At 55.2% G+C, this 24,858-nt stretch overlaps 2 protein-coding genes across 2 annotated transcripts; both read right to left on the bottom strand.

Moving 5' to 3' along the window:
• Positions 1–4,323: 4,323 nt before the first annotated feature.
• Positions 4,324–7,652, bottom strand: LOC127020549 (zona pellucida sperm-binding protein 3-like). The gene is made up of 9 exons (XM_050903224.1): positions 7,245–7,652; positions 6,297–6,415; positions 6,111–6,214; positions 5,723–5,900; positions 5,527–5,647; positions 5,329–5,420; positions 5,114–5,259; positions 4,718–4,837; positions 4,324–4,491 (listed from the first exon to the last, which is right to left on the bottom strand). Exons 1-9 carry the CDS (start codon positions 7,650–7,652, stop codon positions 4,361–4,363), a joined length of 1,419 nt encoding a protein of 472 aa, XP_050759181.1. The 3' UTR covers positions 4,324–4,360.
• Positions 7,653–13,868: 6,216 nt separating this feature from the next.
• On the bottom strand, positions 13,869–22,183 carry CD276 (CD276 molecule). Its single transcript, XM_050903408.1, is given in 8 exon segments — positions 13,869–14,613; positions 16,020–16,055; positions 16,536–16,577; positions 18,266–18,364; positions 18,367–18,405; positions 19,621–19,917; positions 20,313–20,663; positions 22,092–22,183. Coding segments are annotated over 8 exon segments (936 nt in total). The 5' UTR covers positions 22,141–22,183; the 3' UTR covers positions 13,869–14,590.
• Between the last annotated feature and the right edge of the window lie 2,675 nt (positions 22,184–24,858).

Genomic DNA, 24,858 nt, shown 5'->3' with positions numbered 1-24,858 from the left:
GGGAGAGGACAGAGCAGCTGCTGCTGTGCAGAAGGGAGACAAGCATTGATGCTCACACCACTTCCACAGGACAGTGGAAATTTGCAAACAAACATACCAAGAAGCTCACTTTTACCCTGAAATTCCTGTAAGTACCACTTGGTTGTTCTCCTACATGATAAATTATTTTTCTTTTAATTAATTGCCTTGAAGGCCACTTAGAGCCTGTCACCAACATCTCCATACAGCGGGGCACTTGCAGCAAGCTGGAGACACATGCGAATAACCACAATGCATCCTCGTTCACATTATTAATTCCCACAAATTGATTGTTCTGCCAGCATCTTACAGCTTTCTAATTAAGTCTTTGCTCATATGCTCCTGTGTGCAAGAGAAATGAATGCTAATGAAGTCCAGAAGCAGCAGGTATAGGACTGGGGTTGATGGGGCTCACAGGTGGGGAAGAGCAGGTGAGTTGGGCATCACCACCAGCACATGCCATGCACTTTCTCTCTTCATCCACCAAGCAATTGCACAGGGCTGTGTTAAACCAGACAGGAAAAATGGACCAGCAATGTCACCTACTACAGCTCCAGCAAGAGGTCTCGGTGCCTTTGAGGACAGTGGAGCAGCATCTGGCACCGTCCAACTCTTAAGAGCATCCAGTTCCAAATTCCTGCCTGGTCCCTAATCAGATAAACACTCCGTCATCCTCCATGAGACACCTTCGCCTCCCCAGCTCCTCAATCCACCTACAGCAATCCTGGCTTTGGGAGCCTTAGCTCGGGGCTGGATTTCTGGGAGCCATTTCTCCACCAAGCCCTTCTCCTCCTCAGCCCTCCTATCAAGTTTTTTTCCTGGTAAACAGGGAAAAAAAGGGATTGGTTTGGAATTAGTTTATTAAAGAATTAATAGCTGTGTTAAATTATAATACTAAAATCCACAGATGTGCTGGCTATCACAGGGGAAGCCAAGAGTGTTATAAGCAACAGAAGGTGATGTGCAGCCCCTCCTGGGCTGGGAAGGGGGTTGGCAGGAGATTAGGCCAGCCCGAAGCCCAGCATCTCCCAGCACAAGTCCTTCCTGCTGAAGACAGGCCTCAAAAGAGGCTCTGAGCACAGGCTGAGGGATTAGCACTAATAGGATCAGAGCCGACAGAGCTCAGAGCCCAAAAAATCAGGCTCTTCTCCCCACATGATGCCCAGCCACTTTGGCTGCTGCCGGCATCACGGGCACAGGTCATCAAAAGGCGAAGAGGATTCAGGCTTTGTGCACGGGTTACCTGCCAGCTCACTAATGAAGGTTTCTCTCCATCATAGCTAAAAGGGTAACTCAGGAAGGCATTTCCAACAGTAACCAAATTCAACGTACGAGTCAACAAGCAACACGTGCAGCCCCACACTTAGCACAGCTTGGAGCAATCCCTTTCCACGCTGGCATCGGCCTAGCAGCTCCTCGAGTGCTCCCTGCACATAGTGTTTCTGGGAGACCACCATAGCAAAGGAGGACTCCCATGCCATAACTCAAAAAATCCAGGCAGATTTCCTCCTCATTTCCTAGCCTGGATGCTGAAGCCCTTAGAGAGGAGAGAAGTCCCATGCCGATGGCTACCTCCTTAGAGCCTGCACCAGAGGAGGTCACAAGTCCACACCTTGAATGAAGAAGAAATCACCACAAAGCTTGGCTTGTTTATTAAGCTCTTGATGGGTCTGGGAAGGGAGGTGGTGCTGGCAGCACCTGCCCAGCACAGGACTGGGTTTTCACAGCTGGAAGAGCTTGCAGGAGAGACATGACACCCAGAGGAGCACAGGTCTCCATCAAACCCCTGTGGCATAGGCCTACAGTGACAAGAGCAGCAGGTCCTCCTGCTCAGTGGCAGATTTCTTTGGAGGGTGGGAAGAAAGTGGCTTTATGGATGAATGAGGAGCCTTAAGACAGATGGTTAGAAGAGGACCACGCACATGGGACTGCCTGTGAAGGACAACCTCCAGCTCTCACCCAGAGGACACAGCTAGGTCTCTATGCCCTCGGGAGGAGCACCAACACCCTTTTGGAAGGGTAGCATCACAGCCTGGCCACACACTCAGCCCAGCCTCACAGTATATGTCACCCTGTCAAGGTAAAAATTAAGAAAAAAGGGAGTTTTAATCTTCTGTAGCTCCTTCAGGAAGGAGCTTGTGCATAAAACATGAAGGCTGACAGCCTGATCTGGGAAGACTTCAGCCAAAAAAAAAAAAACTTACATGGCTGCCTCATTTTTCCACCTGATTATTTCAGCTCAGCTGCTTAATTCATTGAAAACAGAAGCAGGAAACATTTACCCTAAGCACATCATCCCTGGGCTTTCAAACCGAGCTTGCCTGGGGCCGGGGTTCCTGCTCCACACCCTGCCGAGCCCACGGAGCACAAGTGCCAAGCTGATTTCTCAGTGTTAGGGAAGGCTCATTGGCAGAGCTGTAGCTGCGCTCAGGCTTTGTTGGAGTATGTTGTAAGGAGAATCAGCATCACTAGATTGCTAATGGCCAGGGGATTGCAGCCCAGGAGCTTCAGGGCTGAAGTGTGTTTCCAGCCTTCAGCTGCCAAATTTAGGTAATGCCTTTAATAGCAGCAGTTTTCAGAAGGCGCTAGCAAAAGCCAAGGACCAAACATCTGAGAACTGGGGCTGCTGGCATTGCTCTGAGGCAGTCTTGCTGCTTTGCCCCTTTTTACTCTTTATCCAGGGCCAAAAGTAGTTTCCTCAGCTCAGAAAAGGCTGTTGCAAGCGTTAGGTCTTTGACTTCTCCCAGGATATAGAAAGCAAGAACATGAGGCATAAAGTCATTCAGACCAGAAGGACGGAGGGGAGTCAACAGGTTTGGAGATTCTCCCTGCAAAGCGCACAAGGGTCACCAGCACCAGCCAAGGCACATTCACGCTTCAAGGAATCTGACCCCATTGCTGTGCTCATGCAGGAGCACAGGGTCCCACACTACCCAAAACAAGGTGATTCATTCACCTGATGCAGAGCTACGATCTTTATACCAGGTAGCACCTCAAAGCACACGGCCCTCCAGCCATGGGATATGGAAATCCCACAGCCTCCAGGTTGGACTGGAGGTGACCACTGCTCCCTGGGGCACATGGCTGCAAGTGGCACACAGCCCAGGGTAAGAAAACCACTTCTGAAAAATATTTGTGTTAGTCAAGCTCCTGAGAAGTGCAACTGGTGTTCAACTCGCCACATTAGGCGTCGAGACACCAAGAGCTCATACCCAGCTTGAATTCCACCAGGCAGAAGACACCTCAGGCCTTCAGCAGCCTAAGCCAAGAAGTCAGGATAAGCCTGTGCTGTGTAGAAGGGAAAGCCACAGAGCAAGGAGAGCAATTTAACATAGCTTTAAGGCCTGTCTGGTGCATATTGACTCAATTTGTGTGATGAAGACTCCTGTGCCCTATAGCACAGCTCCTCCGGCACAGCAGGGACAGAGTCCCCAAGGCTGCTGCAAGGAGAAGTGATTATAATCTGGGCAGACCTAATGGCTGAGGGTTCCCCCCCACCCTTTATATTTTAAAAGAGATCTGTTTAGAGTGGGTGGACCAGTAGCTTTCCCTATTTGTCCCCTTTCTCTTAATTACAAAGTCACCAGTTCCACCTTCCCATCCAACCATTGCTCCCTGCTCTCCATGCAGCTGAGGCATACCAGCTAGAAGCAACACCAATCTTCAGCCCTCATTCATCCCCAACACCAAGTTTTTCCCCAGTTCTCCCAGCAGCAGAAGCCATATGCAGCCCTGGCACCCACAAAAATCCCAGAGTTAGAGCTGCTGTTGTATCCTTCAGGAGGTAGTGCCTCCTCCCCCAGGCTGCAACACCTCACACCAAGCCCAAGACAGAGCTGCAGTTATCACATCCTCCAGTATCACCCCTGCTAAGGAAGAGCAAACAGGACTTCTGGAGTCAAGAATCCATTTAGCATCTGTTAGCAGCATCAATTCTTCCCTCATTTGCCTGAAAATAGGAGCCATGCTTTGCCTGCAGCCAGTATTTAGGATTCCTTGCTGGTGCATGCCAAGCATACAACGTACAGGGAGCCTCAACAGCAGCACCGGCCATTTGGCAAGTCCTCCTGCAGAGAGGCACCTTCCACCTCAAAGTGCTGTGGTTTGGGAGATGCTTTCAGGTGGCAACAGCTCTCCACATCTTTGGTCCCACCATTGGTTCATTGGTGGCTTCCCAAGAGCTTGTGGCCCCCCCAGGAGATGGCTTACCTGGAGGATGGTGCATGAGCACAGCCCCGACTCCCATCCGAGCAGACCAGAGCAAAGGCTAACTGCTGTCCCTCCTCCCCACTGAGGACACAGGGGGAGGACAGAAACATTTCTCTTTATTAGGGTTGGGAAGTTACAATGACACTCCAGGAGGGCAACTACATTTTCTGCACACAAGAAACAGTCCAAGAGCAGTTAAGCTCAGCACAGTGGCTGCTGTGAGCATGGCAACTTGAACCAGCATAGGAAGTCCTTCAGCAGCACCTGGAAGAGACAAGAGCCACTTACTACACATTTAATGGCTTTCCACCATCTGTCAGTGGATGAACTTTCAGGCAGCTTTGGGAAGAAGTCCCCCAGACTGTCTTTTGGTGATTATACTAGAACATCTCTGTCCAGGTGTGAAATCATGGGGGATTCATGACTAGATCAACCTGGAGTCACCTTCAATTGAGACCTGAAGACACAGTCAAACAAAAACCCCACATACCATGTGGGGTCTTCCCTGCTGGTGCAAGGCCTCCTGAGGAACTCCATAATCCTTGAGCTGAATCAAGGATTAATAGTGGTCCAACTGAGACTTCAGCCTCTGCTGCCCTAGAGGACCCACCTAAGAAGAAAGAGACATGAATGAGTTCACAGGAGAGGTAATTCCTGCTTAGTCTGGATTTCAGGGCTTACAGAAAGGTGGACCCTGCAAGAGCAGCTTTCTAGTAGTTTTAAATATAAGGACACAGACACAGTCACTTGCCCAGGGACACTGGAGAAGAGCTAGGTTTGTCCTTAAGATGAAATGCATTTGCTAAAGACCTTCCAGCATCTTGACCACCCCAGCCTGGAGGGTCACCCTGCCTTGGGGGTACCTTTTGGTCACACAGAGCCCTACCTTGCCTGGAAGCGATGTCTCTCTTCAAGCGCCTCCCTAGCCATCTGGCTGGAGGGTTAATTCTCCGAGAGTATCCTCCATACAATGGACAGTTGCCGGTCTCACAGCAGCTGCAGATGTCTCCAGTACCCTCCACAGGAGCCCAACTGAAACAGAATTACCTGTAAGCCCTCTTCTCCAGACTGGTCCCCTCCCTACATGCACCAGCTACTCACAGGCTGCTGGCTTTGTTGAAGGAACAGGCCTTGTTCAATGGATTTGGGGCTTGGTCAGCTGGGGAGACCTTCAGGTGGCAGGTGATGTAGATCTGGAAGGGAAATTAAACCAACATCCAAGGTTAATTAAACCTGTTCATGCAGAACAGCACAGCTTCTGAACCCACTGGGGGAGGCGGGGTGGGCACCACATCTCACCAAGTTTCTGTCATCTCCTGCAAACTTGAACGCATCAACCACGAACTGCAGCGTTTCCTGCCTCGGCCTTGGAGAGATGAAGGCTGAAGTGGTGTCGTCTGATCTCCCATCCACCAAGCACCTGGACAAGGGTCAGAAGTAAGGGACATCCCAGCCAGCTACAGCAGTACCACCCAGAGAGCACTGCACCCCTTACCCGCTGAGGTCAATCAAGGCGTATCGGGGAGAAGAGTTCCTGTCTGGACTCAGAGTAGCAACACAGTCATCCACAAAGAGCCTTAGAGGTACATGGTGCCCAGAAGCAACATCAGCCTGGAGGTGCAGGCTTTCCCCCAGCTGGAAGCCATTGGAGAGCCTCTCACTGCTCCAGTCATCTGAGATTCAAGGTTACAGGTCAATTTGGAGAAAAGCACATTGCCCTCCCTTGCACATGGGACCTCTTAACTGAGCAGCAACCCTATGCATCACTTCTGCAAGACTGGATTTCAGCCCAGATTACAGCTCTGTTTGGGCTCTCAGCGTGTGGCCAAGAGCTGGCAGGAGTAGGGACTCGAGGGAAACGGGGCTGCCAGGTCTGCACCCACCATTCATGAGGCGCAGGGAGAACGTCAGCCTCTCCTCCGCCGACAGGGTGGAGCGGAAGGGAACCCACGTGGGCCGGATGGCATTACTGCTCACGTTGCTCTTCCTAAATGGAAGACGCATGTTAACAAAGATGCCACCATCACCTCAGGTCCATAGGAGCAGAGACACAGCCCCTGTTTACTCACCTGGGATAGTGACACTCAATAGGAACCACAGCTGCATTGGTCCTTACGATGACCAGGTTGCCAGAAGGAGTAGGTTTGTAGGACAAACTTGTTTTGTAGATCAGGGAGTCTGGGGTCATCTGGAAAGGACATTTGGGAGAGCTAATAAGTCAGTAAAACAAACTAGTCAACGAGAAGCTCAGCATCGTCAGATAGCACAGTCAGTGCTGGGTAGGACACACAGGTCCATCAGCTGTAAAGGCACAGGCTGTCCTCCACATTCCCAGTCCAGTGCATATAGGATGCCATGAAGCTTTGTACTGGCACGCCAACACAGGAGAATAAGGGTGCTAGCCCTGCAGGAGGTCAGCCTCAAGGACTTTGGCACTCCAGCATCAGGTGGGCAGGGGCTGTAGGACAGTAGGTCCGCAAACCTCCTGCCCCCAGGTTAAGTGGAGCACACCAGCTCCAGGCAGCCCTTCTCCTCTCCTGCCGAGGAGGTCAGCAAGTTCCTTTCCCTGATTCCCCAGTGACAGTCACTGGGGTTTCAAGCTATGCCCAGTTCCCCCATATACTCATGCATCCAGTTGCATCTGTCTGAGTCACAAAACCACTACAAGCCTTGCTTGCTGTTGAGTGTGCACCTCATCTAGGGCTTGAGGATGGTACCCATGCTCCAAAAACTAGCTCTGCTATGGTCACACCACCCCTCACTGGAGAACTGCTGCAACCAGATGAGCACCTCCTCACCCCAAACCCTGACATCACCTTCACCAGGTCACTTCTAGGACCGAGACCTTTGCCGAGATGAATTAGGCAGTGTGACAGCACAACTGCTCTTTAGCAGTTAAGCTGTCTACAATAATTCCTCTTTACCCACCCAGTGCTGGTCAAAGCCCAGCAAAGGTCCATTCCCTACGCAGCATTACCAGGGATGGAGCAGCCCCTCACTCCAGCATCCCACCTCACCTGCAGGGTGCTGCCACACTCATGCAGCCCAGCCACGAAGGTCACCGTGCTCTCAGCAGCGCTCTGGGCCACAGGCAAGCAAGCGGCCGAGCCCAGGGTCAGGTCCGCAGCCTTGACCAGGCGCCCCGTGCCAAAGAGGTCCCTGTGCACCGTGACCACCACCTGCGCCTCCTGGCACTGCACGGCCACGGGGTGCAGCGGGGCAGCAGCCTGGAGCTGGGAGACATCCACCCATGCCCAGGGGGAGGGCTGGGAGAAGGAAGGCACATGGGGCCAACTCCAAGAGGAGTCCCCCCGGACCCTCAAGACCCCCAAGTCCCTTTGAGGGAAACCCCAAGGGCTGTAAGATGCTGCTGCAGCCAGCACCCAGCATAAGAGAGCAACACCCAGGCTGCCTCCAGACCCCATCCTGACCCCAGGAAAACCAGCTCATGAAGAAGATGCTGCTCAGGAGCCTTTTATACCAGCACTCCCAGCAGCCCAGCCCAGACGGGGCACACCTGGGGGCTGCAGGCAGGCCCCCACCCAGCCAGGAGCAGCCCAGGGCAATGGGATCCAGCTGGGACCATCCCTCCCTCTCAGGGCACGGAAGGTGATTTCCCTGGACCTGCCGCTGAGAATTGCCCTGAAGCAGTTTGTCCCATGTCCCTCTGTCTTGCCTGTTTGGGGTGGCATCAGCTGCTGCCACCTCAGTGGCCAACTGGCTACAAGTCCTCTGCCCGTGTCCTTCTCGCTATATGAGATGGAGCCAATTTTGGCCACCAGCATGGCAAGGGCTCGGTCACGCTCCCGCAAGCATTTCTCCCCCGGTCTCCCCTACATCATCAGCATCAGCAATTCCCCAAAACTCAGGTCCTGGAGCACCACTCGAGGTAGCACGTTCAGAAATGGAGAGGACTTGAACTGCAAAATCCACCTGGGCTCTGGCCCGCGTGTGTTGGCAATCTGTCCGTGCTCGATTTCATGGGTATCTGCGCTGGGTAATTGTATATCGAGTAATGAAGGCATCATAACCGGCTTATTTGCATAGAAAGCAGAGGTACAAAAGCCGATCTTCCCATAATAGCAGCTGATAAGTGAATGGCAGGCATAATCAAGAGATTAATTGGCCATCGTGTGTTAATTATGCTAATTGGCACAGCTGCTCATGTGTACAGTACGATGACTAATGGCTCTACATCACCGAGCTGGATGAAGAGGTTGGGGGTCACTCAAAGCTGCTTGTTGCAGTGGCAGAGCCTGGTGAGTGGGGTCCCCTTGACATGGGGGTGATGCCCTGCGCACACCCGCTCTTCAACGGTGCGGCTGAACAAGCCAGGAGGGTTTTTTTAGCCTGAGTGGTTGCATTCGTGGTGCGTTTCTAATGCTGCTCTAGATGGGTGCCCAGGGAGGTGGGGTTTATCGGCTGAAGCGTCTTTGTCCTGGTCTGCTAGGATCTGTGGGATGGATTTGGGGTGGGGTGACCTGCACCGTTTGCTTGCAGGGGAGACCGTAGTGATGAGCTGGATGAGCAAAGCTCCCACCAAGACCATGGGGGTGCACCCAAATTCCTGGTGGGATCCCCTTCCCTTGCTGGCACATGCATGAGGCATTGGCTATTGTCTCCCCGAAGCATGAATAATGCCACACACACGCACACCATCCTTTTCTAGCATGATCTCCGTGTCCCAGCCTTGCCCCTGATATTTTTATGAGTGATGAATAAATGATACAACAAGAAAAACCTCTCCGGCAGCTCAGGCCCTCTTTATTAATTTAGCAAGCAGTGGGTCATCTCCAAACCCAGCTCATCCCTGTGCTAGGTTGGTGTCTTTTACCCCGCAAGCTGGGTTTGCTTGGGGGGGCTCCTGCAGCCGAAAGCATCTAGGAGGATGGGAGGTGATGCTCGTGCTGCCCGCAGCCCCATCACCCAGCCCGGCAGCAGGACATGGCACTGAAGGTCCAGGGGTTGATTCACCCAACCTCCTGCAGACCACCTCTATGGGGAACCAGGTCTACATGGATGGGTGCCTGCACCCCACGCACCTCTGCTCGTGTTCCAAAGGGAGAGATGCAGCTCATCTAGAAACCCAAGGAGCCACGTACAGCCTGAGCCCTGTGTCTCACGCTAACACAGCCCAAAGTTTCTCTGCTCGAAGGTGGGTTTCTCACCCCTTGCCATAGCTCCACCCAAAGGTTGGCAGGTCGAAGGACCAGGAGCGGGATGGTGGGAAATAAATTCAGGCATCTGGGATGAAACAGGGATGGGAGATTAAAAGCCTGAACCTGTCGGGTGAGGAACAGCTTTTATTCTCATTTGGGTGCAAAAGAGATCGATAGGCAGCAAACCCCCCCCGGCCCATCCACCACCTCCCCGCTCTCGCGCCACAGCGAGTGCCACATCCATTGCTGTAATCTGTATTTAATAGCTCTGAAGGAAGAGCCCTTTCCATCTGCAAAGTCCTCTGACTATAGATTTTCTCCGGGAATGAAGGATATTGGGGGCCACGTCCTTTTTGCCACGGTGGTCTGTCCTTCCCTGGGCTAACAGGAGCTCAGGGTCTTTACTGAGCCCCTGCTAGAAGGGGAAGGCCAACGGTTGCGTACGCCCCATCCATGCTCCTTGGAAAGCCTTTGGTTGAGCAGGACGAGTCCCACGGTGGAAGTCTTTGATCCGTGCTGTAGGAAGCAATACCACATCCTCCCTTTGGGATGGATCTCCTCCTGAATTTTTCATTTTTATACACGACTTCACCACCTGAGATGAGAAAAATCATTTCTGTGTCGGGCATGGAAAAGAACTGCACTGTCAGCACTTTTTTTCTAGATGGCTCATCCAAAGGCATCTGTTTATTTACCAGGGTGCTTTTTCACTGGACTGTTAAATACTGTATTAATAGGGGAATTGAACACTTCTCTGGCACTGTTTAAGCAACATCTCCTGACCTGAGACACCACATGCTTCTCTAAGGCTCATTAAGCAACACCAACCTCTCTTCGCCAGTCCCCGAGAAAAGGATGCTATCACCGAGCCTGCAGCGTGCCGGCTCAGATCCCGCTTGCAAAAGCATTGCCGGGGGGGTTTGTCTCACCCACCGTGAGTAATGATCGTAAAATGACATTGAAATGCCACCCGATCGTAAAATGACATTGAAACATCACCCCAATTCCCTCGTCCCCACGCCACGCTTCGGCTGCGCATCCCAAAGAGAAACGAACCCTGCTTGGCTAATGCAGGAAAAGAGGAGAATTGGAGTTTGAAAATGATATCGCTCATTAATTTTCCTGGCTGGAGACAACTTCTTAATGCCAGGTAGGGGTTTTTTAAGCAACATCACCATTTCGTTTCAAATCTCTCTTAAACAACTTCTGAGTCACTGCGATAAATACTCCCTGCGCTTTCTTTCTGCTTCAGATCCCTTATAACTGCTGATGGATAAATTGCTCGAGTTACCTGGGATAAATCACACAGGATAGCCAAATCCGTAATTAAAATGTCTCTCAACTCCTCCATTAACTCTGACTTAGCGGGACCAGATGCATTGTGGCTGCAGGGAATAACCCACTTGGGATTGGGCTCTGAAAAATGGGTCCTGGGAGGGAGAAACTGCCTCGGAAAGTGCCGACTCCATGCAGTTCCCTCGGGAATACCATGGCGCTCCTCATCCCTCATCAAAAGGATTTGGGTACCAGGATTGATGAGACAAGTGGAGAGTTTTTCAAGGCCTTTTTTTGCCAAAAAGGAGCTTTTGGGTGTGCCAGCGCTTTGCATTGGCTCCGACTTGCTCATGGAAAGCAAATTCCCCGAGCAGAGCCGGCATGGAGCTGAGTGGTTTCTCCGTCCCAGTTGTTGCACTGGGAGGAAACAAAAGGGAAATAAAGTAAAAACCGGTTGTGCACAACAAATCCTGGATTTTTAGACCGATTTAAATCTTTTTTGGATGTTGCTCCCCAGGAAAAGCTAGGAGCAGAGGTAGAAAGTGATTTTTGAAATGCCCTCTCCCTAAGATGAGCTCCCCCGCAGGCTCACAGCCCTGGCCTCGGGGCTTTGCTCCTCGCCTTCATCAGCTGAGCGGCAGGAAGATCCAGCCCCGGGCCGTTTCTGGGCTTTGCTTTCCCTGGGAAAGTCAGATATTATGTTTGCAACGGCCTTAAAATCAGAAAGAAGCTCAGCCACGTTGCTCGGAGCTTTCCATCTGAATTTGGGTCTGGCCTGGCAATTTTGAGGCCAAGAATTGGGTATTTGGGGGCAGTGTAGGAGCTGGATCCTGCTCATCTTGATGAAAGGCACATCACCCCACAGAAACAAACCCGTGTAGAAAATGGTGCTTCTTGCAAATCCTTCATCTCTGGAAAACAACACCGACCCACACCGCAGGGCAGGGGGACCCATGGGTGCCGGGCAGCTCTTGGGTCTGACCCACCTCGCAGGGTTTCCAGAGCATCCCTGCTGCCTGCAGGGACACTGCCCCATCCGTGAACCAGGGCAGGACAAGGGGACAACAGGGACAGGCAGCAACGCTGCCCCAGCACTGCAGGGGCGTCATCCATCCCATCCCATCCCATCCCATCCCATCCCATCCCATCCCATCCCATCCCATCCCATCGTCTATCATTCAGCACATGCAGTCCTCGGGGGGAGGCAGCAACAAGGCTCAGCATCTCTATCTTCCCTCCCTCCAGAATTAGGTCAATAGAAGAAGCAGGAGCCCGTTATTTATTATTGACGGGAAAAATCAATGCCGCCATCGATCAGCGCTGGGGAGAGACTCGCCCCGGTGCTTTCTGAAATAACTTGCCAAATGTGATTTTTTTGTTGTTTTTTACCCTTCGAGAGGGTTTGGATGAACTCGCAGCCTCGCCTGCTCCCGGGAGGGATGAGAGCAAACACGAGCGAGCTCCGGCAGCTGAGCTGCAGCCAGCTCTCAGTGCCGGGTCCTTCGTGCTCTGCATCCCTGTAAAATCCCACTTTCCTGGCTGCCAGGTTCACTGTTTTCTGGGAGCAGATGGAGAAGGATGTTGGGGTTTCGGGGGAATGGAAAAAAACCCTCAGAGCCACGGCATTGCGGCCGACCAGCCTCGTCCCTGCCTGGGTCTCATCCACAGCACCCATAAACCAGCGCGTCAGATTAAGGAGACCTTGAAGAAGAGGATGGATGGTTTCCCCCCCCAAAAAGACCCATCACCTGGACAGCCCCAAAAGCAGGATGGCACTTGGGGACAAGGGGGACAACTAAGCTCCTCCTGGGGTGCTTTATCCCTTGCCAAAGCACAGCGCATCCTCCTGGGGACAGCAGTGAGCAGCTCAGCCCTGAGCAGAAGCTCACAGTTTGGGACAGCTCATCAGCCTGAGCCACCTAAGCAATATTTTCCCTGGGCTGCCACAGCTTAATTATGATTTTCTCCCTCGCCACCCTCAAGATCTCCCCTCCCTGCAAGGCCCAGGCTGCATTTTGCCAAAAAAACCCTCAAATCTGTCCAAAGAAATGCCCCAGAAAGCTCCCGGCTAGAGGAGACATCCCCAGGGATGCTGGCACCACCTCAGCACCTTTAAAGATGTCCTGGACGTGGGGACAACTCATTCCTCTGCCCGCCAAGGAGCTGGGGGTGGCTAATGGCTTCATTCCCCCAGCCCAGCGTCTGGGTGCTAAATAATATTAATGGTACCTCCTGGCACCTCATTAAAAATTGCACCGGAACTTAATTCAGGCTGTACATCAAAGCCCCTAAATGAAATCACCATCCATCCCCTCCCGAGTCTGATACCAGCACGCTTTCCCTTCTCTCGCTTTTAGAAATATTTTTCTATTGAAATGCAGAGCCTGGCTTCACGCCCGGGGAAGGACAGCTAAAAATAATCCTCCGTGGGTGACTGAGGAAGGTCCCTTCCCCGCCAGCCCCCATCAGACCCCGCTTGCATCCCATCCCATCGGTGGGACTAACCAGCCCGAACTTCAGAGTGATCTCAGACGGATGACGATGTCCCTTCGGGATTTTGCTCTTCGTTCTGCTGCTCGAGGTATTAAAATAAAAAAGAGGGATGAGGGCAGGCACCTCTCCATCGCTGGAGTGGTTTTCTCCCCGCGCTGGGTGATGGATGAGGGTGGCACGGTGCGAGGTGCTGCAGTGGCAGCAAGGGACTGAGGGACAGACGGGGCTGAGCTGACGGGGGGACATAAAGGTTTTGCTCTGGGAATTTCAATATTTAAACTAATTATGGCCAAAGCTGCATCCCGGAGACCATGCCGAGCCCAGAAAGCATTGTCCAAAACAACCCCCGAATTTATTTGTCAAGGCACAAAAATTCCCTTCAGATTCTGGATTTTAAATAACGACGAAAACCAGCAGAAGAGCCATCGAGGGGCACGGCGAGGACTTCACCCACCAGAGCAGGACCAGGGACATGCCACCCTGTTCACCCCGGCAGCTTGGGTGCCCCCAGGCACCCTGCAGGTACCCAGCAGCAGAGGGAGGACCCCCAAGACACACACAGGGGCAAAGACCCTCGATCCCATGGGAAACACGAGGGCTCGACCCCACGCACCAGCCAGGTTCGTCCCCACCAGCGCTTTAGCCCCCAAAGCATCGGCTTTGTCACCACGGGGAGGACAGGGGGGCTTCACCTGGCCGGCAGGTCCCCCCCAAGCCCTGCCTTTCGACCCCCCCCTCAAAAAATCCCCTGGGTTAATTTGAGGCAGGGGATAGCCACCCCGATGGGATTTTGCATTTAAGGCAAAAATAAAAGTCCAACGGGAACCACAGTGGTGCAACGTGAAAAAATAATCGTCCCCATACGTCCCCGGAGCGGTGCATCCATCAGGGCAGAGAGCACCAGCTCTGTCCCCCCGTGCCTGGACGTTCCGCAGGTCCCATCCATCTTCCCGGAGCCTCCGGGGCTCCGTCGGTCACTCCCAGGGACCTCGCTGAGCCCATTATACCTCTGGAGGCCTCTGGGCTTGGAAAGGGCACCAAAAGTTGCCCTGGAAGGCACCTGGAAGGCGGCTGGCTCGGCTGCGGCGATGCGGGAGCAGGCACAGAGGGTGCAGGGGGGGAATGGTCAACCCCGGTTGCTCTCAGCCCCACGTGGGGATGGACAGACGGACAGGGAAGACCCTCCACCCCACGTACACCGTCTCCGGGAAGGATGCACCGGTTTTCGGGGCTCACCGGGGATAAAGAGGCACAGCCTCTCTCCAGCCCCAGGGCGCCCCGAAGACACGGCCGGGGAAGGAGGAGGGTGACGGGGTCCGGGACGAGGGGTGACAGCAGGTCTGTGCCCTCCCCAGGGGACCTGGAGCTTGTCCCCACTGGGGACATCTCGGCTGGTCCAGGGCACAGGGTGCTGCTTGGGGGTGTCCCAGCTCCCATCAATCAATTTCTTGCTCGTTATCTGGGGAGGAAAAAAAAAAAAAAAGACTAAATAAAAATTGGCAAAGACATTAAAAAAGAATAATAATCCACAGGTCCAAATTAATGAGTTAATTTGGTCGCTGGCAGCTCCCGCTTCTCCTTGCCCTGGAAAACCAGGATCGCCCAGCAATCCTCCCCACTCCCAGGGCTGATGTCAGCCCCAGGCAAATACGACCAGGCACATGTAGGTGCATTTTTATCCCTCCACTCCTCCTCCTGGCTAGAAACACCCCCCCAGCTGGCAAACCCTAGGAGGTATTATTATTCAAGCTTCGTTTCTGCTGAAAAAGTGGTCGAGGAGCAAGCGGGAGATGTCTCGCACATGGGGTTAAGCAAACAGGTTGCATTGGCGATGAAAAGCCAAGGGGCTCGGAAGCCGAGCGCGGGCTGTGGTGGTTTGCGAGGGGGAGATAAGGGCAGAGAGGAGGAAAAAACTGAGGAAAAACGGACTTGGTTGATGCTTCGCTAAAGGTGTGAAGGGGAAGGGAGAAAAGGCTTTTATAAACCTATCGGGGTGGGGGGAAAATGGCGTTAGAGAAAAAACAGGGCTGTTAATAAAAGAGGAAGGGAGGGTTAAAGTACCAGTGAGTCACCAGCAGCAGAGGCCAAGCCTCTGCCTTTAATAAGAAAGGAAATAAATTAAAAGATTGAGATCTTGGGATGAGGATGAGTTGGGGAGGAGCGGGGCTGATCAGGCACGGAAAGTGCCAGAGCCCATCACCGGGCTGGGATGGGTGATGGGCTGTTGACAGCATCGAGCCGAGAGGTGGAGAGAAGATACTGAAAGGCAGAAACAGGAGCTGGGACTCTAATTCTCATGAATTTCCACCAGAAATTTGGTACTGGGCTGCTGGTGGGGAATTCTGCATGGGGAGGGATGAAGCTCATGCCTCCCTCTCCGCAAGGCACGGATGGACCCCAGCAATTCCCCTCCTCTTAGCAAACCGATGGCAACACTCAAAAAAAGACCCAAATTCCTCGCAATGACCCAGGTTGGCGGCAGAAGGCTGTCCTCGGCCCCAAGGTGCCCAAGAAAAGGAAGGATAAGAGAAGAAACACCACATCGAAGCTATCGGCCGCATCGCTCCGTCGCTGCTGGGAGATACGAGCAGCGGCCAGAGCAAGCGCAGCCCAAATTGGAGTGGAAATAGGTGCTGGGAAATAATTGATCTAGGAAAATTTGATTGAAAACTGGGGGAAAAAAAGAAAAAAAATTGAAAAAAATGGAGGAAAAACCCAAACCAAAACAAATCCCAGTGATGGATGATGGAGATGCAATAGATGCTTTACACTTTGATCTGAGCATCATCTCCCATGTGCTTAGCAAGAAACCTTCATCATGCACCAGCTTGTGGTTCTACGGTGCTGCCCGGCAAACGCACTCACCGTCTTTGCTCTCCGTGCTCTTCAGCGGCTGCAGGGCTGCGAAAAGCAAAACAGCATGGGTCAGACTCCGCCGCGTGGGACGGGGGGCTTGCAAGGAAACACCTCCCCGGAGGAAACAGGTAAAGGCCTCATTTTGGGGAAGCCACCCCAATAATTGCACCCACCAATTTCCATTGCAAACCAACCCCTGGCCCCTAAATCTCCCCGGCAGCGAAGGAGCCGGCATTCCAAGCAGGCTTGCTCCTGTGCCAGCAGATAAAGGCAATCACCAGGCATATAATTAACCCGTTTGATGACAGCAGAGCACCACGAGTGTTTTTTTATTAAGAGATAGGGTGGCTTATCAAGGAGCTGCCAGCCTGAGGGGGTGTATCGAAGAGCAGGCGAGCACGGTGGGGGCTGAGCACCAATGGAGGGTGCAAAGCACGCCAGGGTGTTTGCTTGCGTAGGGGACAGCGGCACGAGCACACGCTATAACGCTCTCACGTATATAATAAGGAAGCATCGTACACCCACCTGTCTTGGGTTCTTCCCCCTCCTCGTCCTGCTCCTCCGTCCCTGCAAAAGAGCAAGCCAGAGCGTGTGAAGCATCTGCCGACCTCCACCCCAGCACCCACCCTGAACCCCACCTCCCCGGGCAGCTGGGTTTGGTGGATGCCCCTTGGATCGCTGCCGTCCCCGGCTGCTCGGAGCCGCCCACCGTCACTGCATATCCCGGGCTCTGCTCGGGATCAGGCGCTGCCGAGCCGCTGGCGATGCTCGGGGAGGAGGTAACTGGTACCCACCTGCACCCAGCACCCCCCTCCAGCACCCTGCGGGGGGTATTTCCCCCAGCACAAGGCTGTGCCGGGGTGGCACATCCCCTACAAGCAAAGCAGAAAAAGCCACAGCTCCGGGCGATGCAGTGCAGCCACTCACCTCCCTATTTATAGCACAGCCGCCATCTGGAGAGGCACTCGGCAAGGGGCTTAGCAGGGAGACGACGGATCCCCCAACCCCTCCGGGACACCCCATCGGCACCGAGGGACGAGCATCCCTTTCTCCCTCCCGCAGCACCCACCAGGTTGCCACCCTGTCTTGGAGCCCGGGAGCTTTGCACCCCACGGGTAAGACTTGCCACGATGCTGTTCCCAGCCAGAAAGACCAGCAAAAATCGCCGCTCCTGCCTCCCGTGGCTGCCAGGCTCGCGGGCAGGGTCCCTGCCCGGTTTCTGGCTGATCAAGAGCCACAGCAAAAGGTTATTGCTAAGGGCACGCAGCCGTCGGTGCAAAACATCACGGGCTGGGAGCTGTGTCTTGATGCTAAAGGACTGAGGTCAGCTGGCCTGGGGCCACGGCTGAGCGTCACGGCACTGTAAATCCCCTGGCCGAGGAGAAAATACCCTGTTACAGAGGGGAAAAAAACCCAAATATATATATTTTTTATATATATCTCCTGCAGACGAATCCCTGGGATCCGCTGGGGGAAAACCCCTCTCAGTCCCCACCACCGGGGACACCTGACAGCCAGGCATCGTGGTGGCACCGGCACCGACGTCCTCCTCGGCAGAGAGAGGAGGAGCGAAGCGGGAGCCCCCGGGGAGGGAGGCTGCGGGTCCTGGCCCCGCAGCACGATGCTGGCAGGGAAAAGCTTTGGCAGAGCGAACGCCTCGGGAGGGAGCGAGAGAAAACAAATGGGGAACGCCAGCAAAGCTGCTTCTGCAGCCATTTTCGGAGCACAGCAGCTTTTTTTAAAGCAACAAAGCCTTCTTTTTGTGCAAACACCTCTCCATAATTTAAAAAAACAAAAAACCCACAAACAGGAGAAGGATGCAGAAAACAAGAGCATGGAGCATCTCTCTCATACTATTTCCACGTGTCAAAGTGCTTGGCATTTCCACGGTGACAAGCGGGCACCTTCTCGGAGGAGATGTTCCATGCACACCCGGTTGTGGGTACCAGACATGCAGAGGATGCTCGGAGCAGGAAGGTGAATGACAGAGACACGTTGGGTGGCAGGAAAACCAGGTGGATGTTTGAAAGAGCCACCTGGAGCTACACACGCAGCCAGCACAGGCTCTCCGGTATGGATCTGCCGGTGCCCGCCAAACCCAGCAGCCCCGAACATCCCTTCATCCTTTAAAAGATGCCACCGCCAAGGCAAACCCACGCCAGTTAAAATTTGCCCCAGCTCCCCCCATCCGTCACCCTCCATCCACCACCCCCTGCAAACCTCATCCCTTTTAGCGGGTGTAGCTGCCACATTACCTGCGTTTTCCTCCTCTTCCTCACAGCTCTGGCGGATTTTCTTCTGACACACGTACGCCAGGACGGCGAGCAGCCCCACGACGCAGATGGCGAGTCCCACGTCACCCAGAGAGCCACGGCGGGGAAGGCGAGATGTTGGCCTTGCAGGGGGAGGAAAGAGCAATACCACCACGGTGAACATCGCTGCCCGACCTCAGGGACACGTGCCCGGCATCCAGGACCCGCGGTGGCAGGGGCACATCCCCACGGAGGGAGTCGGTGGCACAAGGGGTGGCTTTGGAAGTAAACCCATCGGTGCCTCTAATCATGGCCTCCCCCAGCAGGTCTGGATCCAGGCAGGGAAGCAGCAGGTTTAGTTACTCCCTAAAATACTCCGTTAACCTTTAAATAATTGCACTAATAAATTCAAATGGCAGGCTGACCCTTCAGTTACTAAGAAGCTCAAAAGAAGTATTAGACGATGCTGGACCTGCTCCCTTTCCCCTCTCATCTCACGCCACGGGGCCGGGAAGGATGGGGACACCTTCCCCAGGGTCTGGGATGGCCTGGCAGGGACCACCAGGGCTTGGGGGATATCTTCCGGAGGGCTGGGAGTCCGATTTTTCCCCATAATATTGCTCCTTCTTCAAATAAAGTCTTGCCCCAAACCCTGCCCCTCCACAGGCGTCACCCCAAGGCTGACTCTTTGCCCACGTGCTTGGGAGCCCATGCAAAAGCCACCCCTCTGTCCCCAGCCAGCAGCATCCACACAAGTTTTCCTGCCAGAGTTTGGCGCATCCAGCCAAAAAGTTGATGCTCCACCAGGGACCCAGCTTCCCAACCCAGCAAGTGCCGTACCAAGGGTAATTAAACGCTAATTAATGCTACCGGGGAGCGCACAAGGTATATAAAGAGCTCTGGGAGGGCAGCAGGAGGAGCTCGGAGCAAAGCAGCGAGGCTGAATGTGCTTGATGAACTCCTCCAGCCTGTATTTTTGAAGCAGGAGTGTTGCAGCTGGGATGGAGAACCCCAAATCAAGAGCATCCCATGGCCACGTGCTAAGGAGAAGACAACTACCGTGCCCTGTGCTGGCTTTCTGAGGTGGTTTAGACTGGGACAGGGCAACTAGCAAAGCTAGAGACTAAGAACTAAGGATGCTGGTTCTAGCTGGGACGCTGGCGTGGGGTGACAGGGGAAGACAGCACAGCCTCAAGACACCCTTGTAGGTCCATGGGGAGAGAGGTAGAGCAGAGATACAGGGTAGCAACCCCCAGGGTGGCTCTGGGCCACAGTAGGGATCCCAGTGCCACCAGGGTCACCTTCTTCAGACAGAGCCCATCCCTTCCTTCCCCCAATTTTGGCCCTCGCTGGCTCACCCGTGATGGTGACGGAGGCTTGGGTCTCCTGTTGCAGCACCGGGTTTCGCACCAGGCAAGAGTAGGTGCTGCTTGGCTCCACCAGCACCTGGAGGACACTGTGCACGTCAAAGAGACCTTCCTCGTTGGCCACCTGGGATGTGGTGATGTTTTCGGTGATGTTGCTGCCCTGGCTGTCCTGCCAAAGGACGCTGGCCTCGGGGTAGCCACGGGAAGCATGGCAAGTCACAGCTGCCAGATCTCCTGGCTTCAAGTCCTTGTTGGGCTCCAGGTTCATGTTGGGCTTGGAGTAGGGAGCTGCAAGGGAGAGGACAGCCGGCATGACGCAATGGAGAAGACCAAAGGATCAGGATCTGGAGCAACCCAATGAGGTTGGGCAAGCCCCAGGACAGACTCTTCCAGCTGATAAGACCAACCAGCTGAAGCTTCCCCAGCTTTGGTTCATTTATGGCCATGCTTCCAGGTGGCCTCTCAACTGAGAGGCTCTCCATCATGGCAGGGAAGGGACCGCATCCCCCACCAGCAGTATTTGGGGGAGATGCAGCTGGTTGGTCTCTAACAGAGACCTGACTTCAGGGGAAGACCACGGCAAGGGTGGAGAGAGAAAGAGGCTCCACAGAGGAGCAAAGCATGATGGAGAACCCTTCTCTTTGGGGAGACACGTAGGGACACCCCAACTCTCCATCTCTCACCTGCCACCTGCAACGTCACAGCCGCACTGCTGTAGTCCCGGACCCGGACAAAGCAGGTGAAGCTGCCCTCATCTGAGATCTCCACGCGTCGGAGGAGCAGCGAGACGTTGCCCCGGGCCAGCTGGTCGTAGAAGAGAGCCGTACGGTTGGCGTAGCCCCCACCCTGGTCCGCCAGCTGGTCCCGGCCACCGGAGAAGCTGTGGACCAAGCGCTTGGTGTCCGTCAGCTGCCAGATGAGGCTCAGGTCGTCAAGGCTGAAGTTGGCCTCGGGGGAGAAGGAGCAGCACAGGGTGGCATCTTGGCCAAAAAGAGCCACCACGGGCTCATCCGGGACCTGGATCTCCATGGCACCTGCGGGAGGGTGGTGAGGGCAAAAGCACATGGTGGTAAGATCCTGCTGAAGCACCTCCTTAATTCTCCATCTGGATAACATCTAAGGAAATTGAGGGATGCCCACGGGAGGGACCCGTGGGCAGGTGGCATCTCAGGACCCTCCCCAGCACCGACCCCCAGCCAAGCCCACCCTGCAGCAGGGAGACAGCCCCACATCCAGCGCCAAACCGGGGGCACCACTGCCCTCAGCTGCCAGCTGCGGCTGCAGGCACCCAAACCTGCACCCCCTGCCCCGGGACACGCAGCCCAGTTTCTCCCCGCGGGGAGAGGAGGTCGGTGGGCGACAGCAGCAGGGACACAGTCTCGTGTCCCCAGGATGAGCCAGCTCGGGGCAGCACAGTGGCCGGGCTGGCAGGCGCTAGATGGCACCAGTGCTCCAGCGCGATGCCAACCGGCATGCCACGGCAAGATGCCAACCTCGTCCCAGTGCCACGGCACGATGCCAACCACGTCGGGATGCCAACCCTGCCCTTGCGTCAGGGAGCAATGCCAACCATGCCAGGGCTGCCGGACCCTCTGTGCTCGGAGCTGGTCCTGGGGTGCCCGCTGGCAGCAAGCAGCGACGTCCCCCAAAGCAGATCCAGGGCACTATCAGCGCTTCTTTCACCAATTCCCCCCAACCCCAAAACGGGGAGGAAAAGGGGAAAAATCTCGCCTCGGACCAAGGATTTACTTTATATTCCAACCTCAACACCATTGCAGAACACAGCAAAGCCGTCACCCGCAGCAAATCCCTCCCTGGGGACGAGGGAAGCAACGAGACATTAAATTTGAAGCAAGAGCCCGAGCGGGGAGATGAGGAGCTGCGGAAGGAGCCGGGCTGGAGGAGACCTGCCAGGGGCCGCAGACGGGCAGACAGGCAGGAGAAGAGCGTTCGGGCAGCTCGCCTGACTCTTGGCAGACTCGAGAGCATCACTTCTCCCTCCGGCTAATAATAAACGCCAGCGGGTTTTAGGAACACTACCCAGCCTGGTCAGAACCGCTGCTGAGCATCCCAAAAGGATTCAGTCCTGATGTCTCTCCCAGGTTGAGGTGCTGCAACCTGGGGGGCCAGGAGCTGCAGCGCATGGGGACAGACCCAGGTAAGTCAGAAACCTTCAGGATTTAGTCCTCCCGTGGCTTCGCCATTCAGCTGTAGCACGCGGGAGGTGGTGTCCCCTGCTACGAGGGTGGCCCACGTGCAACCAGAAACCATCATACCCACGGGGTGATGCCCTGGGCAGCTGGAGGACCACGAAACCAGGAGAACCACCTTGTGGGCACTGCCACCAGGAACCACAGGTCAAAGGCAGCTTTGTCGGGATGAACGTGGCATTCAGGACATCTCCTTCGGGGTGGTGACATGCAGATCACGCCAAGCCCAAACCCCCCCCCAGCCCCGCTCACCTGCCAGGCTGAGCGCCAGCGCTCCCAGGGCAAGCAGCGGGCAGAGCATCCTTGGCGTGAGCAAAGCCTGGGCAAGAAAGCAGAAGCGAGCACAGCCCCGGGCGTCCTTCTCACGGGAAGTCTTTTCTCTCGCAGCAAGTGCCCTGAGCTGGTGAAAAATAGAAGAAAACGCTAAGATGGTGCAGGGAACCAGGGGCAGAGAGCAGGAGAGGGCAGCAGACCGGCATCCCAGGGATCAGGATCCCATGCCAGCCGTCCCCTCTGGCTGCGATGCAGCAACCGGAGCACCCACCCCGTCGTAAAACGCAGGAGGGGGTTTGCCTCCAGCCCGGCACCGGTGCATCCCCTGCATCGGGGACGTGACGGACCCGGAGGCAGCTCTTGTGCTGGAGGCGCTGGCTGGTGCCCAGGGAAGCCACATGAGCCTCTTCCCCTCCTCACTGCTTCTCCTCCCCTTTTGTTTCTCTCTTTCCCAGCTTTTCCCCGCAGCGTTGGGCTGTTACATCCCTGTCCTCCAAGAGGAGGCAACTCGCTGCCGATGTCCAAAATGGCTAAAAACCAAACATAAGATGTTTGCAGATTCCCAGCTCCGCCAGCAGCTCAAGGGCTGCGAGGTTCATCCCCGCTTGCAGCAGGAAAGTCTCTGGCATGAGGTTGCCCCGAAAAATGGGGAATAAAACCAGAGCATCTCAGAGCGGGATGTGGGGAGAGGCGAGGGCAAGCTGCCCGGCACTGCTGGCTACCGTGGCTCGCTTCCTGAGCATCCCTCCCCGGCTGTGCCAAGAGCTCGCCAGGCCCCTCGTGACCCGCGTTCCTCCCTCGTAGCATAAATGAGCCCCAGATATCGCAGCCAGCGTCGCCGCTGCCGTGTCCCATCCCTGTCCCAGCACATCCCAGAGCCCCGCCACTCCTCCCGGAGCCTTTAGCGCCGACGGTTTTTGGCGCGATAGCCGTATTCACAATAAATCGGTGTCGTGGCACCGGTTTCCTGGGGCGCAGCAGGAACAACTTCAGCCACTGGCACCTTCCTCCTTAAACCCCCTTTAATTGGGGAAAAGGCAGCCCCAAAGCTCTGCTCAGCTCAGCTCCCATTGGGGAAACTGAGGCGCGGGGAGGGGGGAAACTGAGGCACGGCTCTGCCCCAACAGCTCTGAGGGAGCATCTCCTCTCCTTCCCTCCCGAGCACGAGGCTCCTTTGGAGAAAACAAATTATCCAACTTTTTTTCTTAAACCATATCCCTGACTCTCGCCTTTTCCCAAGCGGACGAGCCCGGAGCCAGCCCGGTGCCAAACCCCAGGCAGCCAGGAAGGGAGGGAGCTGTGGTGGGAGAGGTTGACGGGCACCACTCAGCTGCCCGGGCAAGGGAAACTGTGACTCATCTCCCTCACGCTCCCCCTTGGAGCTCTTTGCTTTTCCTGGTGATGCTAAAATAAATTATATTTTATAGGTTTCGTGACCTACGAGTCCTGCGGACCATCTCAGAGGTGTCACAGGAAGGGGACACCCATGTCCCCAACCCTCCTTCTGCAGTCAGCACTCTTTCGGTGGGTGTCTCGCCTTTCCGTGACTCAGTTGCCCCAGCCCCGCGGTGCGAGCCCTGGCCAAAGGATGGGCTCTGCCCCGGACCTGAGCTTTCGTCACAAGTCGGGATATAACGAACCCCACAAACACGTCTCTTGGAAGAGGGATGCCCTCATGCACGGCAAGCCAGGATGGCTGAGCCCTCCAGAAGCCCAAGGAATAATTAAATCCCCTGTTGCAGCGGGACCCAGAGGACCATACGTCACCCGTTCCCCACTTAATATTAACTATCATGCAGCCAAAACGCTGCTTTTTTATAATACCCAGATTATCAGCTGCCAAATTATCACCCTGAGATGAGTGGAGGTGTAAAGAAAACATCTTGCTGGTCCAGGGAGAAGAAGTCCTCACCCACCGGTCCAGGTCGGTCCCAGCTTTTGCGGGTGCCTGGGCTGAGCCCCCCGCTTTGCTCCTCTCCTACCCAGGGTTTGTGCCAGCGAAGAGCCCAGCTCTGATCTAGGCTATTTTTAGCCCCGCTTAACTTCTCGGTGTGCAGCAAAAGCTCCCCACTTGCAAAGCAGGACTGTGCGGGGAAGGGGGGCACGGCCTGCAAAGGAGGAGTGGAAAGATGGGGTGCAACCCCTAAATCCCAGGCGGGGATTTGGGGTGCGATATTTGGCGGTAGAAAGGAAGGGACGGGTTATCCTTTTGCTCATCTCGAGGAAAAGGGGAACAATCACTTCCACTCGGTTTTTTGGTCCCACGCATGGGGTGGGTTTTAGCTCTATACATTAAATATGGCATTTTAAATCGGACGGATTTATAAGCATCCGGGGATGCTGCCTTCCCTGCATCCGCACGGGAAACGGTGGGGACACCGCCTGCACCCCGAGAGCCCCCCGCACCCCCCCCCCGCAGCAAGAGGAGGGGACCCCCGACACACCCCCCCCCCCAACACCCGCCGGGGCTCGCCGAGCCCCCGGCACCGGCTCTGCCCTGCTGCTCCATGCCGCCCCGGCGGGGCACGGCTCGGGGTAGGGGGGAGCCTCATTCATTTCGCCCTCCCGGAACAACGCCCCGGTTTCCGAGCCCCGTCCCGCGGGAGGGGAAACGGGAGCGGCGGCTCCTCCCGCCGAGCGCTGCAGCGCGGCCCCGCTCCCCGGTTGGCACCCCCCGAGAGCCCCGGGCCACCGCTCCCCGCCACGTCCCCAGCGCCGCCCCCCGCCGGGCCGGGCCGGGCCGAGC

This window comes from Gymnogyps californianus, chromosome 11, assembly GCF_018139145.2.
Source record: "Gymnogyps californianus isolate 813 chromosome 11, ASM1813914v2, whole genome shotgun sequence".
NCBI classification, from domain to species: Eukaryota; Metazoa; Chordata; class Aves; order Accipitriformes; family Cathartidae; genus Gymnogyps; species Gymnogyps californianus.
The sequence above is the reverse complement of the archived record's forward strand: the minus strand, read 5'-3'. Positions and strand labels throughout refer to the sequence as shown.